Source organism: Euprymna scolopes, chromosome 44 (genome assembly GCF_053919585.1).
Source record: "Euprymna scolopes isolate OS-2025 chromosome 44, ASM5391958v1, whole genome shotgun sequence".
In the NCBI taxonomy this organism is placed as follows: domain Eukaryota; kingdom Metazoa; phylum Mollusca; class Cephalopoda; order Sepiida; family Sepiolidae; genus Euprymna; species Euprymna scolopes.
The window spans coordinates 11,337,910-11,358,287 of NC_136525.1; the positions used below are offsets into that span (position 1 = coordinate 11,337,910).

Here is a 20,378-nt window from a genome sequence, read left to right on the forward strand (position 1 = left end):
ACGCCCACGTCATGGCTTAAAATCCTGACTCAGCACGTGAGTCATCATTTTAATGGCGGAGCCAAACTACATCACAGGTGGTTGAGAAGGTTTTTTTTCTTTGTAGCTGTTAAAGGGAAGAAGTTTAGTCTTAGTAGCATAAACTGTTACCATCCACTTACGACCTCATTCCACTACTGATTGAAGATCGTTTTCTAGAGTCTCCACCATTGCAGAATTCTGAATATTACTTTTCTTCACTCTGAAACAAGGCATATTGTCACGGAATCGTAAAGATCTTCTATGATAATGGCCAGATTTTGATAAGATTCTAACCTTATACATGTTTGTTAAATGTAGGCATCGAAGATACGGATATCACACCAGAACAACAAGCAGAAATCCTTAAGCACAAGAAACCTCCCAAGACGCAAACCGACGCTCCAAAGAAAGATGTACCAAGTCCGACTGCTCCAAAATCCACAGATGATATCAGCGGATCGGATTCCGACAGGAAGACCGATGGAACAGGTCAGTCATTTTTGTTATTTTTTTCTACTAATGTAGACCCCTTTTCAGCGTTGAAAAACAGTGGATACCTCTTGCAAGGATGATTTAATACGGTTCAACAACATCCCTTTGTCTGTCCCCATTACTTTTTCATATGCAAATTCAAAGGATTTCATAATACATTGTGATGTCATAATAGACCCCCTTTTTTGTTTTACTTCCTCTGTCTCTTTTTCTGTTTTTTTTTTTTTTGCCAAAAATGTGGCGAGACAACAACAACTATGGAAGGCAGTAATTACTGAAGATACAGTTACAAGTTTCAGCATCCCTATCCCATCGCGGTTAACCACCTGAAGAAGGCCAGAGTACAAGTTGGCCGAAACGTGATGAAACAACAACTACGAAGATGAAGAATAGTCTGCAAAAAAATAAATATACAAATTATGAAGGCCTCATCTCAAAAGATTCCAAAAAGAAAAAGAAAATAATATATAACACTCTCTGTCAATCACTCTTTTTCTACCACCATCTAATCCATGCTTATACAAATTCGAAGGATTTCAGAATACTTTGTGATATCATACTAGACTCTCTCTCTCTCGCTCTCTCTCTCTTAATAATATCAATGTGTTGATAAACTGTGTACGGTGAAAACAGGATGAGAATGATTTTCTCCCAGTTTTCGTCGTATAAAGATTTTTATAGGTTATTCGACTCTTATAAGAGTCCTAAAAAAAATCAGCCCAACTCGTAAATTATCCTTAAATTAATCCAATACACCTGCCAAATATCTAGACTAGCAAGTCAGACATCCCCCCACCTTCAATGTATTTCCCTAATGAGGCTTTTTTTTTCTATTTTCGCGGATTATTTTTATTTCGACTCTTATAAGAGTCCTAAAAAAATCCACCTAACTCGTAAATTATCCTTAAATTAATCCAATACACCTGCCAAATATCTAGACTAGCAAGTCAGACATCCCCCCCACCTTCAATGTATTTCCCTAACGAGGCTTTTTCTTTCTATTTTCGCGGATTATTTTTATTTCGACTCTTATAAGAGTCCTAAAAAATCAGCATAACCCGTAAATTATCCTTAATAATCCAATACACCTACCAAATATCTAGACTAGCAAGTCAGACATCCCCCCCACCTTCAATGTATTTTCATAACGAGGCCTTTTCTTTTTCTTTTCACAGATTACTTTTCATTGGATTCTTACGAGAGCGATAACACTATCAGCAGTTATCATACGGCGCCTGAATTCGAAGATGCCGCATCAAAGCCATCCTTTAAGAAGATGCTGGCAAAGACTGTTGTTAACGGTAAGTTAGAAGTTTATAATATTTTTTTCTATCTTGTTACGTACTTTCATCATCATCATCATCATCATCATCATCATCATCATCTCTTTTAAATTTCATCACATCATCATCTTAAGCTTTTGTAGATTTCATCATCATCTTTTTGTAGATTCCATCTTCATCATCATCATCATCATCATCATCATCATCATCACTATGTGTGTGTGCGTCAGCACTACACCTATTCAGGTTTAATTGGCTCTTCCAAAGGAGGAAGTTTCATGTGAATATGAAATTCACAAGCGGTCCCCAGTTGCATGTGTATCCCTGCGAGGTATACACATAACTTAAATTATTGCAGCATTAAGAATTTTTTGTTTTTAATTCAATTTATACCATTATATAATCAATTGTTAATGCTGCAATATTTTAAGTTATGAATTTATTATATTTTTTTACTAGAATATCTTGTCCTTTTCTTTTCCAGTTTTAACAACTAGTCCTTTATTTTTCCATGTTTAAGCTTAACCATATTTCTTTTTTATGCTCGCATTTTTCTATTGTAATATATTTATTAAAAGCAGACGAGTGCCGTACATTGTTATTACATATGTGTATGTTATGTTTACGGGGGCAAAAAAAAAAAATAAGACTGAAATTAAATAAAGAACAAGTGAATTAATTGGAAGGCTGGAAAAATCATGGATTACAATAGAAAAATGCGAGCATGAAAAGTAATATGGTTAAGCTTAAACATGGAAAAGTAAAGGACTAGTTGTTAAAACTGGAAAAGAAAAGGATAAGATATTCTAGTAAAAACTATAATAAATTTATAACTTAAAATACTGCAGTATAAAGATTTTTTAATTCAATTTATAACATTATATAATCAATTCTTATTGCTGCAATATTTTTCTATTGTAATATATATATATATATATATATATATATATATATATATATATATATATATATATATATTATATGTGGGCCATTTCAGAAGTAAAGAGTTCTAATTTTTTAACTCAAAACCTTGAAGAGCTACCAAGACTGAAGAAGTACCATTAAAACTAGTGACCTTTTTGCTCCAGAATATATTTTCCTACATAGTTACCACTGTATAAACTTTGTTGGCCTTTGCTTAGTAGTTTTTTAGTTTTAGCTGGACATGCAAATATAAGTACACATCTTTTACATACATCGATTTCTGACTGTTGAAATTTGAATGGTTCATTGATTTGTGTTTCAATTTCACAGAGGGTTCTCCAGTGAACCTTGAATGTGTGGTGGCTGGCGTTCCTCTTCCCAAGGTGATGTGGCTTAAAGGAGACAGTGAGATCAAACAATCTGACAATGTGAAGATCATTGAAAATGGAGACACACACATTTTGTCTATCAAAGAAGCCAGCAAGAAAGACATTGGAATGTACACGGCCCGTGCCACAAACCCCAACGGGTCTGTGCAATGCACCGCAGAAGTCACTGTTATTGAAAGTAAGTATATTGCATTCTTCGGTTCGTATAAATCGCCCCAGACAAAGCATAGAGCCACTTGATATAAAGGAGTTAAGAATGCTAATGTTAGATATTGGCAGTCAACCTCAGGTAGAAAAAAAAACATTTCATGCGGTGTACACATACAAATGGATTCAATGTGAAGAATTCGGGACTTTCCACCATTCTCTACCAAATGCATAATTTGACCCAAAAATATGTGAGCAGATATCGGTCAAAAGGTTGAAACAATAAACAAAGGAAATATTAAACATTTCAATAGGAAAAGAATGTTTTTATAAATAAAATCGTCACAGAGAAAAAGCAGTCAGTAGATCAGAGAGAGAGCGAGACAGCGTCACTATTTCTTCACCATCGGACATCAGACAACCACGCCCCCCCCCGTGTTTTTCAGAAACGTCAAAACACGGAGTACTAATTTATAAAAGCTGATTTATCATTGTGAAATAAAAGCAATATATTTTTGTAGATCAACTGTGTTGTGATTTTTTACTTCACTGTCAGTGTGTGTATATATTTGTACCAGCGACAAAAGTAAATGTTAACATTTATGTAGACGCATTTTGAACAACCGGCCACAAGAAATATGTAACACCATTTCAAGCATAAAATACGTGTTTAACGGATAGATTCTGACCCTTCTTGTATCGTGGCATGTTTATACCTTAGATGAAATCATGGTTAGTGTTCTCCATAGGCTTCGGTCCAGTGTAGGTCCGATTCCTCTGAAGACATCAGATGATTTTGAACTTGGCGGAATACATGGAGTGGGTTGCCATTACCTTCCCCAGCACAGCAACATCTAACTCGCCTGTTTGCATCTATCTGTTGTCCTTAGATCAGCTGCAGAGCTACCGTTGAATAACGTAACTCTTAATACCATAGAACCGTTGATCTGCTAGAGATTCATCCTCCTCCGTGACCATCCAACGTCCTGCTGCCAACATCATCAGTTACCTTCTCCTAGATGCATGTTTTAACTAAAACTATGGGTCAATCTCTCCCAGTGAATTAATATGCCTCCAGATACCAACCTGGAAATTTCTTATGACTCGGCGCGGTACATACAGTGCATAGCCTTCTCAAATGGTCACCCATCTAGTATTGGCGAGGCTCATCATTGCTTAACTACAGTGATCTGGCAGGAACCGGTGTGTCAACATTCATCTTAGTTTAGTTTTAATCAGTCTATATGCATGTCACGTTGATACAGTGGTAACATCACCAGCTTTGAATGCTAAGTTTTACTTTTGGTTTCGATTTTAGCTGATGGCATCCCAATAACTTTTTCTTTTTACTTTGAAATCACGACTATAATAATATATACGAAATCTAGACAAATTAAAATATCATATTTAAGCTTAACTTGGCAGAAACCGGGGTGACCCAGAAAACAGCAATTCTTTCCCCCTTTGTTCAAAGTATCACTGATGGAATGTGAGGACTAAAGGACAAAATAAGAGAAGCAAAAGTTACAAGGCTGCCGCCTAAAGTAAACCAAATTTGTGACGTTCATCAAAGAAGCAAGCAGCCACGCGTTTGTGCCCTGTGTGGCTGTACAAACGATAAATAATCAACACTCACATCGGAAACGTCCTTCTGTCCTGCGGGTTGAGAAGAAAGAAAAATCAAATGATCCAAGATGGCGTCCGTGGTCTTTTAAAGACTTCAATCTCACACAGTTCTCGCATGGTCACATGACACACCTGCTAATGAGGCATGCTGGACACTACCAAAGCAGGAGGAGTTGGGGGAGGGAGTGTTCAGACCTGCATACCATGAACAATGCTCTGCACCCATTAGACTTTTTGAAGCAACCTGTGTAGTGAAATTTGCTTTGCATCTCATCAGACATTTTCTTTTTTGCTTTGCCACAAAATGTCCACTTTCTACTTTCGGTAACTGTTTTATTTGGTAAATCGATGTTTGGTTCTGCCTAACCAATGAATTACGAAAATTTTCGGCATGTATACTTTTCGATTTCTTGAAATAATCACTAGAATAATAATGACCTATTGATACATGGAAATTGTCAGTGTAAAATCTAAATAAAAGTTAGTCAGATTTCCAAAGTTAGATGGTTACAGCGTTGAATCTAATTAATCAATATTTGCTTCTAACTAGCCAGTGATTAATGAAAATTTCCGCTCTCTGTTCTTCACATTAAAAAAATTAAGTTTTCTTGAACTAATTTTAACTCATTATAATAATACAAGTATTAGTATTTAAAAAAATATTAATATACCAAATTTCCCATAAAAGTGTTTAATATAATATATAAAGAAAGGTGAGTCGGCTTGTGAGAGTTAGACTACTATAGTATTGCAGCTTACAAATCAATATTTGATTTTGACTAGCAACGTTTTCTTTTTTATCTGTGTTCTTTGCAGAAATATAATGTATTTTCTTTTAGTTTCTTTCAAAAAATACTTATTATTATTATTAGAATATTAGAATAAAGGTATTTTTCTTAACGCCCTACACAGCACCAACCATTTGTTGAGTATTTACATTGAGAGTCGGTATTGGAAATTTGTTAATGTTAGTCGGGTTTTTAATACTGTGAAGACTATAAGTTTTATCCCTTGAACGATATGTTAAGAGTTGCCTCCCTTGTCTGGGCTTAGGTGACGTGTCATTTAAGCATTTGATTAACTTGGAGTTATCTCCTCTTTGTTTATATAAACGAGTGTTTACATGTTATCGCTCTCTTCATGTCTTATGTAAATAAAAACAGACTTGTTCTCTTCTCCGTCTGCATGTGGAAAACTAAAACATGTTATGTGTTAATTGATTTATCTTTTTGTCAACCGTTGATATGACTTCCCATATGAATTTTATTTGAAACCAACAAGGTATATTTTTTATTTAATTCATAATTAACTACCAAAGATTATTAATTAACTAATTGATTAATCTACATTATTTACGTATTTAATACAAATAAATTTGATAGAAGTAGTCATATAATGGCCTAAATATATATTTATTTATTTATTTTATTTTCTTTTAGAAATACCTGAGGAAAAGATCTCTCCCAAAACTAAAGAGGCTCCTAAAGTACCAGAGATTGCAGTCGTGGAGGAAGCAAAACCAGTCGAGAAACCAAAAGAAGCGGTGAAACCCGAGGAACCAAAAGTTGAAGTCCCTGTCACCGAAGGAGTTGCGTCTGTTGCTGCTCCAGTCGAAGAAGCTCCAGCAGCTCCAGTCAAGAAAGGAGAGCGTCCTCAGTATGTCATGAAAATGGACGACTGCCTCGTAGAAGAAGGCCAAATGGCCAAATTCGAGTGCAAGATTGTTGCCTATCCAGCACCAGAGATTACCTGGTCAGTTTTCATTTTTGTTTATTTGCATTAGAGTGAAAGTGAGTTTTAATTTGCTTTTTGATTTTAAAAGAATGATTTTTAGTGATTTTTAGGCGTTCGTTTAGAGAAAAGCATGAGAGAAAGAAATTCATTATAAAAGAATCCCACAAACTAAACACTAATTAAAAAAAAAAGAACGTATTTTACGTAAATTTTAAACAAAACAAAATAAGATAACATTTTAAGAAATCCTCTTTAAACCTACAAAAACAACAGGCAACTCTGCATTAGAGTGAAAGTGAGTTTTAATTTGTTTTTTGATTTTAAAAGAAAAGGAGGTACAAGTGCTTGCAGTTCGTCGGAGCATTTACCGTTAAAGTACTTGTAGAACAGGCAGAGGGATGCAACATTTCGTCAGTGAGACAGAGGCTGAAGCTTAGATGACAGTTCAGGACCTATCAGGTTGGCGACTCTCTTTTGAACCTTGTCTAGGAGTGAGAGACTAGTAGCAGATGCACCAGCCCAAATATGACAACAATACTTCATACATGGGCGAATGGTGGCCTGGAGGTACAGGATACTTTTGGGCATTAGTAGCTTTCTAGCACGGTAGAGAGAGAACCTACCTTTTTCACAGCGGTCCTAGCAATGCTCTCAAAATGAATATTTACTGTAAATGTAACATAGTGGTTACATGTCAGCACTCAGGACACACACGTTGTACACAGACAGTTGCAATAAAAAAAAAAACAATTCGACTCGTTTTTTAGTTGAAACAACAGACATTTATTTACAGGTACTTCGATAATAACGACTTATCTCTTATTCAAAAGTTTCCTCGTAGTTCAAGGTGCATAAGAAGACTCTGCTGTGTCGAACAAATGGCATTCTATCATTTCTTTCTCTGTCGCACGTGGACAACGTGTGTAGGAGTAGAGATAGGAGTACCTATTTATTTAGAGGAATAATATCTCCTACTCCATATGATGATTTCACAGCTATAAAGCTTAGAATTATCTATTAACCAATGTTTATATACTTTTTCTTTATAATTAAATATAATACAGATTTTTAAGATGATCTCACGGTTACATAGATTTAATCTATATAATTATAAAACACAAATGACATTGTAACAGGTGTTGTAACCCAACATCCAGTTTACGACTTTTAGTTGCGCATGCGTACATAAACAAATAATCAACACGATGAAAGAACATATTGTTTTACTGTGTATGTTTTCAGTGTCCCAATTGTTTTTGTTTTTTTTCGCGTTTAAATTATCCAAATAAACAATTGTTAATACTTTCTGCATTTTTTTTACATCGTTCATTTCTGTATTACGTTTAAGTTATTTTAACGCAATTTTCTTACAAATATATCTACTTTAACCCGTTGACAACCATAAGAGCATTTTACAACGGCGATTTACCCACCACCTTCCCTTTTTTAATTTATTCTCCATTTTTTAATACACCTTTCTTAAAAAACATTCATACATTTTCTTCTACACTACCAACATAAATAAATAACCCCCGAAAATATGTTTTTTTTAATTTGCGTTACAAATAAATAATCAACGCGACAATAAAACGTATTGTTTTACTGTGTACGTTTTCAGCATCCCAATTGTTTTTGTTTTTCTCGCGTTTAAATTAAAAGATATATCAAAATTGAATTTAAGTATTATGGTACCTGTTCAGTGCACATTTACCTATAAGTATGGTAAACCACTTATAATTCAATGGCTGTATGTTTTTTTTTTCATAGAAATATTTCTGTTATGTCACAAAAAACTATTTCCTTTACGTCACAAGTGTCATGCTCATACATTAATTCCATAGCTAATATAACATACTGACCCAACGGGTCATGGGTAGTTTAGTATTTCATAAATCAATGTTTCTACACTTGTTTTTTTTTTTGTATTTTTTTAATGCAGGATGCGTGACGGGCAAGCAATTAAAGCGGAAGGACGATTCAAATTAAAAAATATCGACGATGACGTTTTCTCTCTCATCATCCAAGATGCAAAACTTACAGACATCGGTCGCTATATTTGTTGGGCAAAGAATGAACATGGAGAGGCTTACACTGAAGCCTACTTAAATGTTATACGTAAGTATCTGTTAAGCTGAATGCTTTACATGTAAATAACTAGCTGTTCTATGCTTAGTGATGCATTATGGTCAAAATGGAATAGCATTTCATAGAGGTTTGTTTAACCCTGAATGAGTAAAACAAGTTACCGATCAAAAAATAACACGAGAATACTGACTCTACTTAATATATAGACTAGCAGGGAAACCCGACGTTGCTTGGGATCGAATGAAGATCAACGAATCTTCTACACTTCCAATACTTTTATTGTTATTGAAATTGGTGAAATCGACCATATGTCAATTGCCTGCAATTGACTATTTGACTACCTGCTCTAATAAGGGACCCACCATGGTGCTCTGGAAGCAATCTTCACACGCCACGCCACAGTAACTTAGTCCACAATGCGCTATAGTCTACATTGCACTGTAGAGAACTCCATGAAGTAAATAAAAGGTTCCGTTTGAAATTCAATCCAAATTTCCGAGTTCAACAGAAAAATTCCCGCGTTTAACAAGATACACCTGAAAAAGGTTGGAGGTTATATCGACCGAAATGTTGTGAAAATCACAGTCAATATGAAAACAGTAGTCCAAAGATTCCAAATAATATGAATAGTCAATCCTCATTCTTGAGTTGGAAGCCATGTTTAGTTTCAGAAGAGTTTCCGGAGGGTAGTTATTCTATACAAGTCTTGGAGATGACTGGTTCTCAGTTGACAGCTGTTTCGTACAGGTTCCTGACTTTGTAATTTTGTAGCCACAGAGCAAAAGATTCTTCCCGTGTTGACATGAAGAAAACGCATATGCAAGGTGACTTAAAAAAAGGTTTAAGTTTTATGGAGCAATTCTGGTTTCTGATTGGTTGATAAAAAAACGTGAATTAATTTGATTTGTCAGTTCCTGGCAGCAGTGTTTATAAATAGAATTTTCCAATTAAAAGTAAAAAATATTGAAACACTCTTCTAAAAAATTCTGAAACGCAATATCGATCAATAATATATAAACTTTGTGTTTTGTTTTGGATTTTTTAAGTTTTAGTCAGACATACAAACATACAAACATACACACAAACGACTTTGGCCTTAATAGAGCAGAACGGGAAAAGATAACAAAATATCAGGACATAAAAAATGATCTAAAAACAACATGGTCTCTGAAAGAAATAAACATTATTCCAGTTGTGACAGGAGTAACTGGCCTGATAAAAAAGAACCTTCAAAAACCAAGCTGTAAGGAAATACAGATAGCAGCCATAAAGGAAACAGTATCTATTCTTAAAAGAGCCCTCGGATATAAATTTAAACTATAATAGAATCAAGTGTTAGCCACAGGAGGGAGCCCCTTGATCTCTTCAAACTAACAAAAGTAAAATAAAATAAAAAAGGGAGCCCGAGTCACCTAATATCTGGATGCCAAACCTTATTGGCAGATGGCTTTTACACTGTCTGCCACAAAATATATGTAAATACCTCCATTGGAAAATCTGTGGAGAGATGCAACTTGACAGATCGTCGAACATCTGGAAACATGAACCACCACCGATAACATCAAACGGAAAAGTGAGCGTGTTCTATGACAAAGACATACAGGCAGGCAGATACATAAAAAACAAGGCCATCAAGCTAGACATGGTAATATGGAACAAACCCGAAAAAACTGCGCTATCGATGTCACTGTCCCAAATGATTTTGGCTCTTAATAGAGCTGAACAGGAAAAGATTACAAAATATCAGGATATAAAAAATGTAGCGATTGGACCGATTCCAATATTTTTCCCGATTCTGATTCCGATTCCTTATAAATCTCTAAATATTTAACTAAAAAATAGTTTTAGCAGTATTTAGAACTGTGTGAGAGTTAACTCCACTGACTTCCTCTATGATATTAATAATCAAATTAAAAATCTAATTGATCGGATTAAATACAAAATTCGATGAAATCGATTAAAAATTTTATTTTTGTTTTGCAACACAGACCATTATTTGTTTTATTAGACTGATGAAAAAGATTTGGAGTAAAAATAGTATTAATCATAAAATTATAGGGAAAATCTAACTTTACTTTATTATATGTATATATTTTTTCCTTATCTTCCAGCACTGGATAAAGTTGATTCCGGAAAACCACAGAAACCACCACAATTCATCAAAACCTTTGATGATGTCATCTCTCCTGAAGGCAAAAGTGTCGAACTCACTTGCCAGATCTCCGGCCATCCCGAACCTTACGTTGTATGGACGGCCAATAACTATGAGGTCGGACCCACGGAAGATTTCGTTATCACTCGGGATGGAGACAAGTGCAAACTGAAGATTGCCAAGCTTACTCCCGCAGACAAAGGCATGTACACATGCCGCATCAGCAATCCCCTTGGCGAAGCCACTTGCTCGGCTAAAATTACAGTGAAGCCAGAACGTCCCAAAGAAGGCCCCGTTCTGACGGCACCGAAGTTCATACGCAAGCTGGATGACATTAGCATCCGAAAGGGACGCAATGTTTGCTTTGAGTGTACCACAGTTGGAGAGCCCAAACCAAACATTGAATGGTTCTACAAGGGAACCCCCATCAAGGTAATATTTGATTCTAACTAGCCAATTTTCATTTTTTTATTGTTGTGCAATATAGAAGTGCTTAAAAATTAAAATTTTTATTGCATATCGTCCTTCTAAAGTGTCCTCAGGTCCAGATTGCATTTTTGAAATTCACCAGCTGTGACGATCAGGCTTTGGTAAGGTGTATTCTAATTCCTGCTGTAGTTGTTCATTTGAACCTGAAATCATAAAAATTAAACAGTCATTTGATAAGATGTATAGCAATAACATACTGAATTTTCAAGTATTTATGACAATTTTAAATGCCTGGCAAAAATGTCTAGAAACTTACTGAAGGCACCTCGTTATTAAAAAAATATACTTTGATGCCCGCCCCTCTGTCCTTTTCAAACTTTATAACAAATGGCGAGTCTATCTTTCCTAAAAGCTGAAAAAGTATCTATGTGATAGCAGTATAAAAAGGATTCTGGTGAAGGAAGTGCCCTGTATAATTATCCCCTCATCAGTCTCTTTCTGCTCTTCTTTTGACATTTGTTATCAGGCTCCTCCTCCTTTTTTATACTGGTGCCACTAGATCAGGCTGTCTGAAGATATTGGTTTCCTGAGATGAAATGCACCTAACATTGATGCCTTTTGTTTTTCTACTTCCTTTTGCAAAACTTAATTATGTTCTGCAAAACCAAAAACAAAAACAACAACCCACCTTTTTCCCCCTTTTCCTTCTCCCCATTTCCCCTTTCTCTTTCTATCTTCTCCATTTCTTGACTGGTTTTCTAACTTTAAATATAACAAACATTAATACTGAAACCCTCTCCCATTGCAAAACTCATTAATGTTCTGCAAGGCAGGGAACAAAAACGATAAAATCCACTACAAAACAACCAAACCAAACACTACAAACTAGCGATTGAAGATACAAAGAATTTGAAGAATAAAAACCTTCTAGAAAATAACTGGATGCAACATGAATACTATTTCCAAAATAACTGGATTCGGCATTAAATTGGTCCTGGATATGACCTTAAAATATATCCAGTGGTTAGGGCCCAGCTTGTGGGCTTTGGGGGAGTGTGGAGCCACCTTTTAATTGCCATTGCTCCCAGGTCCACTCTGACCCGGAGTGGTAGTACCTGTTAGTGTCCCAACTATGGGTTAAATAGAAACCGACTTGAAAACAACAAATATATTCTATTAAAAAATTTGTCTTCAAAATCTTTGGATTCGGCATTAAATAACCTGAAAAGGGTTGATATGTCGTCAAACAAAACAACCAAACCAATCCATTTTTGTAGACGATAGACAAAGGAGGTCACTCCAAAATTTTATAACAAATGCCCTGCCGAATCTTGCTTTCTCGATAGAATGAACATTGCCTCTGCAGTACCAGTATTAAAAATATTCTAGTGAAAGAACTGACCTACAGAATTATCGTCATATCAGTCTGCTTCTACTCGGGCCAAGATCAAAGTGTAGGTATCTGTTCTTCAGATGCTGCGCTTCAATTTCTGGTTCTCTCTCAGTGGAGGAGCAATCCTTCACGACTGAGACAATTTTTATTTTTGCTCCTTTTCTTCACATTTAAAAAACGACCCTGGTGTGTAACTTTATCATGTGGAGAGGCATTGTAAATAGGTACTCTATTTTCGATATCACCTTCCCCCTGTTTTTTTATTTTTATTTTTATAAAAGTTTATGGTTAGATTAAAGCAAACCATAAAACTATAACATTTGTATCTATCTAAGTTTCATATATAGCTATTTATATAATTTTCATATATAGCTATTTATATAATTTTCATATATAGCTATCTATCTAATTTTCATATATAGCTATCTATCTAATTTTCATATATAGCTATCTATCTAATTTTCATATATAGCTATCTATATAATTTTCATATATAGCTATCTATGTAATTTTCATATATAGCTATCTATATAATTTTCATATATAGCTATCTATATAATTTTCATATATAGCTATCTATATAATTTTCATATATAGCTATCTATGTAATTTTCATATATAGCTATCTATATAATTTTCATATATAGCTATCTATGTAATTTTCATATATAGCTATCTATATAATTTTCATATATAGCTATCTATATAATTTTCATATATAGCTATCTATATAATTTTCATATATAGCTATCTATGTAATTTTCGTATATAGCTATCTATATAATTTTCATATATAGCTATCTATATAATTTTCATATATAGCTATCTATATAATTTTCATATATAGCTATCTATGTAATTTTCATATATAGCTATCTATGTAATTTTCATATATAGCTATCTATGTAATTTTCATATATAGCTATCTATCTAATTTTCATATATAGCTATCTATCTAATTTTCATATATAGCTATCTATCTAATTTTCATATATAGCTATCTATGTAATTTTCATATATAGCTATCTATATAATTTTCATATATAGCTATCTATCTAATTTTCATATATAGCTATCTATCTAATTTTCATATATAGCTATCTATATAATTTTCATATATAGCTATCTAATTTTCATATATAGCTATCTATCTAATTTTCATATATAGCTATCTATCTAATTTTCATATATAGCTATCTATGTAATTTTCGTATATAGCTATCTATGTAAGTTTCATATATAGCTATCTATGTAATTTTCGTATATAGCTATCTATCTAATTTTCATATATAGCTATCTATCTAATTTTCATATATAGCTATCTATCTAATTTTCATATATAGCTATCTATCTAATTTTCATATGTAGCTATCTACCTAATTTTCATATATAACAATCTACCTAATTTTCATATATAGCCATCTATATAATTTTCATATCTAGCCAGCTATATAATTTTCATATATAGCTATCTATGTAATATTCATATATAGCTATCTAATTTTCATATATAGCCATCTATCGAATTTTCATATCTAGCCATATATATAGTTTTCATATCTAGCCATCTATATAATTTTCATATATAGCTATCTATCTAACTTTCATATATAGCTATCTAATTTTCATATATAGATATCTAAATAATTTTCATATATAGCTATATAATTTTCATACCACAAAATTCGCGCATAAGCCTGACGAATCCTATAGTGGATGAAACGCAGAATATTCAGTGTAGCTTAATCGCCATATATATTTTATAAATTACTAATTTTCATATATAGCTATCTGTATAATTTTCATATATAGCTATCTATATAATTTTCATATATAGCTATCTATATAATTTTCATATATAGCTATCTATCTAATTTTTATATATAGCTATCTATCTACTTTTCATATATAGCTATCTATCTAATTTTCCTATATAGCTATCTATCTAATTTTCATATATAGCTATCTATATAATTTTCATATTTAGCTATCTATATAATTTTCATATAAAGCTATCTATATAATTTTCATATATAGCTATCTAAATAATTTTCATATATAGCTATCTATATAATTTTCATATATAGCTATCTATATAATTTTCATATATAGGTAACTATATAATTTTCATATATAGCTATCTATATAATTTTCATATATAGGAAACTATATAATTTTCATATTTAGCTATCTATATAATTTTCATATATAGCTATCTAAATAATTTTCATATATAGCTATCTATATAATTTTCATATATAGCTATCTAAATAATTTTCATATATAGCTATCTATATAATTTTCATATATAGCTATCTATATAATTTTCATATATAGGTAACTATATAATTTTCATATATAGCTATCTATATAATTTTCATATATAGCTATCTATCTAATTTTCATATATAGCTATCTATATAAATTTCACATATAGCCATCTATCTAATTTTCATATATAGCCATCTAATTTTCATATATAGCCATCTAATTTTCATATATAGCCATCTAATTTTCATATATAGCTATCTATCTGATTTTCATATATAGCTATTTATCTAATTTTCATATATAGCTATCTAATTTTCATATATAGCTATCTATATAATTTTCATATATAGCTATCTAATTTTCATATATAGCTATCTATATAATTTTCATATATAGCTATCTATATAATTTTCATATATAGCTATCTATATAATTTTCATATATAGCTATCTATATAATTTTCATATATAGCTATCTAATTTTCATATATAGCTATCTATATAATTTTCATATATAGCCATCTAATTTTCATATATAGCCATCTAATTTTCATATATAGCTATCTATCTGATTTTCATATATGGCTATTTATCTAATTTTCATATATAGCTATCTAATTTTCATATATAGCTTTCTATATAATTTTCATATATAGCTTTTAAAATTTTATAAAGTTATCAGTGAAAAGAAAAAATACAATGATGTATAAAACATTAATTTTTGAAACAATTATTTTTAAAACATTAATTTTTAAAACATTAATTTTTAAAACATTAATTTTAAAAGTGCTCAATGCAAACGATATGACAGAGCTGATAGAATTCTTGAACTCGAAACTCAACTCACAGTTCTTAACAATAAAACTGATTTTCAAGGTGTTTGTGTGTCGTGCTTCCACAGACGACCATAACAGGTTGCTCAATATCTTTGAGACAGAGTAAAAGGGAAACATTGTAAAAACACTTGAAATTCAGCATTTTATATAGATACCTGTGAAGTGAGTTAAAACTTTAGGAATTGTATCTATTTGGCTTTAGAGAGAGAGAGAGAGAGAGAGAGAGAGAGAGACGGGGGGAAGACAGCAAAGTGTTTTCACATATACAATATACTGTCACTTTTTTTCTCGATTCTAGAGTACGGATCATTACACGATCGAAACAGATGGCCGAAAGCACTGTCTTTTCATCCATGACGCTCATCCCGACGACGATGGTGAATACGTGTGCAAAGCGTCCAACTCGGAAGGAGAAGCGAAAACTTCAGGAAAATTGGAAGTCAGGGAAGACAAAGAAATTCCACTCCCAAAGTGAGTACAGAAATCAGTCAATTTATTTATGAATCCTCCTTCGACTAAATTCATTTGCTTAGTCTAGAGAGCTTCGCCACGTGCTTGTAAACAAAATCTTTCCACTCATTAAAATCTTCTGCTAGCTGTCGGGAGTGGCATGCTAGTCTCAGCGCTTTTCTGGTCAGCCCATTTCTAAGATGGTCGTCCTCGTGGTCTTTCTTGAATGAAATCTATGCATCGAAGGACCAATCGACTACCAACCTCATTGGCCTGACACATTTCTTTCTCTACACACTTATCACCACTCATCAAAAGTCACAGGGAGTAAGGTCTGGACAATAGAGTGGGTGAGGAACTGACTTGATGTCCATCTTGGTCAAATAGTCTGTGACAAGAATGAAGTTGTGGACTGGTGTATTGTCCATGTGGAAATGCCACTGACCCGATTTGAAAAGTACCAGCCTCTTCCGATGGAATCTCTTCCTGAACTCCATTAACACCTCAACATAGTATTCCTTGTTGACTGTCCATTGGGAATCCAGTACATGGAGATCATGCCAATGCTGTCAAAAAAACGGGTCATCATAAATTTTTGGGTGGATTTGCTTTGTCTGACCTTCTTGGGTCTGGGAGAGCCAGCATAATACGATCGGGAACTCTTTCTCTTGGTCCCTGGATCATAGCAGTAGGTTCAGCTTTCATCACAAATCACAAGAACAGTGGGATCTGAATTGCCCATCTCTCGGTTGTCATGACAACATCTTTCTGATTTTCTCTGAACACTCTTGGGACAAACATCATGTAAATCTCCCGCATCTTCAGTTCCTCGCAAATAATTGTGTGTACAGTTCCCACACTGACATCAAACTGTGCACTTATTGTCTCTATAGACACACGGCGGTTCTTACAGGCTGTCGTTATGAGACAACTGAGGAGATGAAAGAGGCTGTGGCAAGGTTCATTGACATGCTAACACAAGAGGATTCCACAGAACCTTCCAGAAGTTGTTGGAACGGTACAACAAGTGTATTGCGCAGCCGGAGGAGATTACTTCGAAGAGGACTAGAGTTTCATGTGTGTGCTATCAATGAAAGTGCCCATGCAGAAAAATTCCAGAAACTTATTGAAGGCAACTCGTACAAGTAAACTGTTATATAAACCTGTTACTATCGATGATACCTCTGTTCAGTCTCGAAAGACAAAGGACACCCCCTGTAGGGGCAGCTGTGAGTGTAATTGTGAGGCAAAAGTGGTGCAACTTCCAACCACACCTCTCCTGAATCGGCACTGTTTGGATCCAGTCGCAAGGAGAAGTCCAGGACGACTGGAAACAATGCTGAGATAAGCAGAGAGCACATACAGCACCTGGAAGTCCTAAATGGTCACCCATTTAGTACTGACTAGGTTCAGTGTTGCTTAACTTTGGTGATTAATGTGATTATGCCGTACAAAACCTCTTACTATCAATGCATCGTTAATTGTAAATTCAAATTTTCAGCAGTATATCTTATCTTTTAGATATTCAAATCATGGAAGATGCTGTTTCTAGTCTTCTGCTATTGTCAGATGAGGATGCTGGATTCTAGTCTATTGTCAGATGAGGATGCTGGATTCTAGTCTATTGTCAGATGAGGATGCTGGATTCTAGTCTATTGTCAGATTAGGATGCTGGATTCACTGAGTCAAGAGGCTCAACAACTTCGAGTTTTGTTTTTTTCTTTTTTTGTTCTTAATTTAGATATAATCTTCACTAGTGGAACAAATTTTGTATTTGTTTTGGTTTATTTTCATTCCCACATTTCTTGCAAGAGAGGTCAAGCTCAGAAGGAGAAAACTTTAACTTATCAAAAAGAGTATAACAACATCCTCTCAGGCATTATATTCTCTTTTGGTTGATAAATACACATTTTTTTTTGGCTTTTGCAGGAAAACCGCTGAGTATGATCTCGCTCCGGCTTTTACGAAACGTCTTTCGAACCAAGAGGTCAAAGAAGGAGGCAGTGCCAGGTTTGAGTGTCACGCCATTGGTGTTCCGGATGTTGAAATATTTTGGTAAATATCCCATGCCTTTTTTTTTCTTTTATTCAGTTTTGTTTTCACAACGTTTTGATGTGTCCACCTATTTGCACCATCACGCCCTAACTGTCTTAGAGAAGCTCCATGTCTTGATAAACTTCTGGGATTGACAGGAACACATACATCAAATCTGTTGCCAATATCGCTGGAAAAAATTGTTAGATCACAATGTCTTTTTTGGGTTTTTTTTTTTTTTCAAGAAAATTTTGTACAAGCTTTTATTATTTAAATTTTTTTCATTAATCTAAAACAAGGTATATTTCGTAAGGGGCTACTATTTGGGACCATGTCTACAGGGACTCCATATAGGGAGCTGAGCAGCAAGATGTCTGTTCACATTACATTTACATTTCTACATGTTGATACAGTGAAGGAAGGAAGGAAGAAATAAATAAAGAGGGCACCACAATTTGTGGTAACATTTCAAAGCACTGCAATGACCAAGATCTTTTTGATTCTCTCTCTTCTGATCTTGAGAACGTGGTGTAATAGGGAAAAAGGTGGCTGGTTAATTTTAATGCATTGAAAACCAAACTTCTGTCCTTTCATCGTCATCGCTCTGACCCCCTCATCATACCTTAATTGAAATGAATGGCTCTCATTTTAGAGAAGCTTCATATCTAGACAAGCTTTTGGGATTGACTTTCATTCCTGATCTGAAATGGAACATATACATGCTACATCTGGGCAGGAGCTGCTCAGCGTACCCTATCAAGATTTCAGAGTTCAAACCTGGCTTTGAAACCTAGCAGGTGATACAGTTTTTTCTTCATTGCAACCTCTTTCCCACAGAAGAGATGTTGCGCGCCTGTCTCTGCTCTATCGTTATTGTTATGTCAAGTGCTCTATTGAACTCCAGTCTATGATTTCCCCCCCCCCTTGCCAAACTTTCACAAAAAACACTCGACTAACTAGAACCAGTATCAACAATTTCTCTCACCCTCTATTTGTGTCTAAATCTAAACAAAGCTTCTTTCCCAGAACTGCCCGCTTGTTGAACATTGCCTCGCTGGCTAGCTTCCCATTTCAATACAAAATAGTAGTCTTCAAATCCAATGTAAACAAGTTCTAGTTAAGCCGTCCCCATAAATAATCAAATTCTACCCAATTTATACCATTAACGATTATTATGCTACCACCTTACATTCATTAAACCTTATCCTTGAGTGGCCTTTGTGCCTTGGTAAGTAGGGACTCCCTAGTAAAAAAAAAAAGAAAAGTCTAGCAGTTCAAGAGACGAAACTATTAGAATAGGAGGTTTGTCAGGTGTATTTACATTAAGGGACACAAGTACTATAATTTCATCAAAGCATATTCCATTGAAATACATGTTAACAGGCACAAGGATGCGATATTTTATTATTTTTTTATAAGAAACTGATTAAAAACAAGCCCATTCTTAGCACAAGCTATGCAGAGTGACTTATAAATAGATTACATTTAGGTGCGAAATTTTTAACCCTGTGTGATGCTTTTGTTTGTTGGCATTTTGCTAATTAGATTTTTATAAATACTGAGTACTGAAATATTACAATTTAAAGTCATTTTAATTTTGAAATAAATGGCAAGCAAAACTGCATGGCAGTCAGGTATGTCACTTGACATGAAAGAAAATTATACTTTAAAACTGAAAATCTTTATGGCGATAACGAGCAATAGTAAAAAAAAAATAAGTGTCAATTAAACATTTGGGGTACTCATAGTCCTCAGTTAGCGGTATGGAGGATGTGAATAGCGATATTTATTTTCTGTAGACAATCCGAAAGTTGTAGATAGAATTCAGACAACCTATCGAATTCCTTGGATTATGGAACATAATGTGGACATCAGAAGTTTTTGATGAAGCAGTTTACAAATGAAGGATCTAAGAGGACAGCAGGAAATGAGAGAGTAGTGAGTCACTTTACATTCATTAACACTTACTCCCGAGTGGCCTTCAGGCCTTGATAAGTGGTGACTCTCAAGTAAAAGGTTTAGAATGGGTGTTTACATTAAGGGTCAGAAGTACTATGAGTTCATCAGAGCACATTCCATTAATATACTTGTAAAAAAGGATGCGGTATTATGG

At 34.0% G+C, this 20,378-nt stretch overlaps 1 protein-coding gene across 1 annotated transcript in view; it reads left to right on the forward strand.

The window, feature by feature from the left end:
* Positions 1–20,378, forward strand: part of LOC145268689 (uncharacterized) — a 1,072,728-nt gene that overhangs the window by 972,997 nt on the left and 79,353 nt on the right. The window contains exons 195-202 of the mRNA XM_080124201.1: positions 340–510; positions 1,689–1,814; positions 3,051–3,287; positions 6,322–6,634; positions 8,556–8,731; positions 10,813–11,285; positions 16,080–16,252; positions 18,161–18,286. Of these exons, the coding sequence (XP_079980327.1) occupies positions 340–510; positions 1,689–1,814; positions 3,051–3,287; positions 6,322–6,634; positions 8,556–8,731; positions 10,813–11,285; positions 16,080–16,252; positions 18,161–18,286 (1,795 nt within the window). The remainder of the gene's footprint in view (positions 1–339; positions 511–1,688; positions 1,815–3,050; positions 3,288–6,321; positions 6,635–8,555; positions 8,732–10,812; positions 11,286–16,079; positions 16,253–18,160; positions 18,287–20,378) is intronic.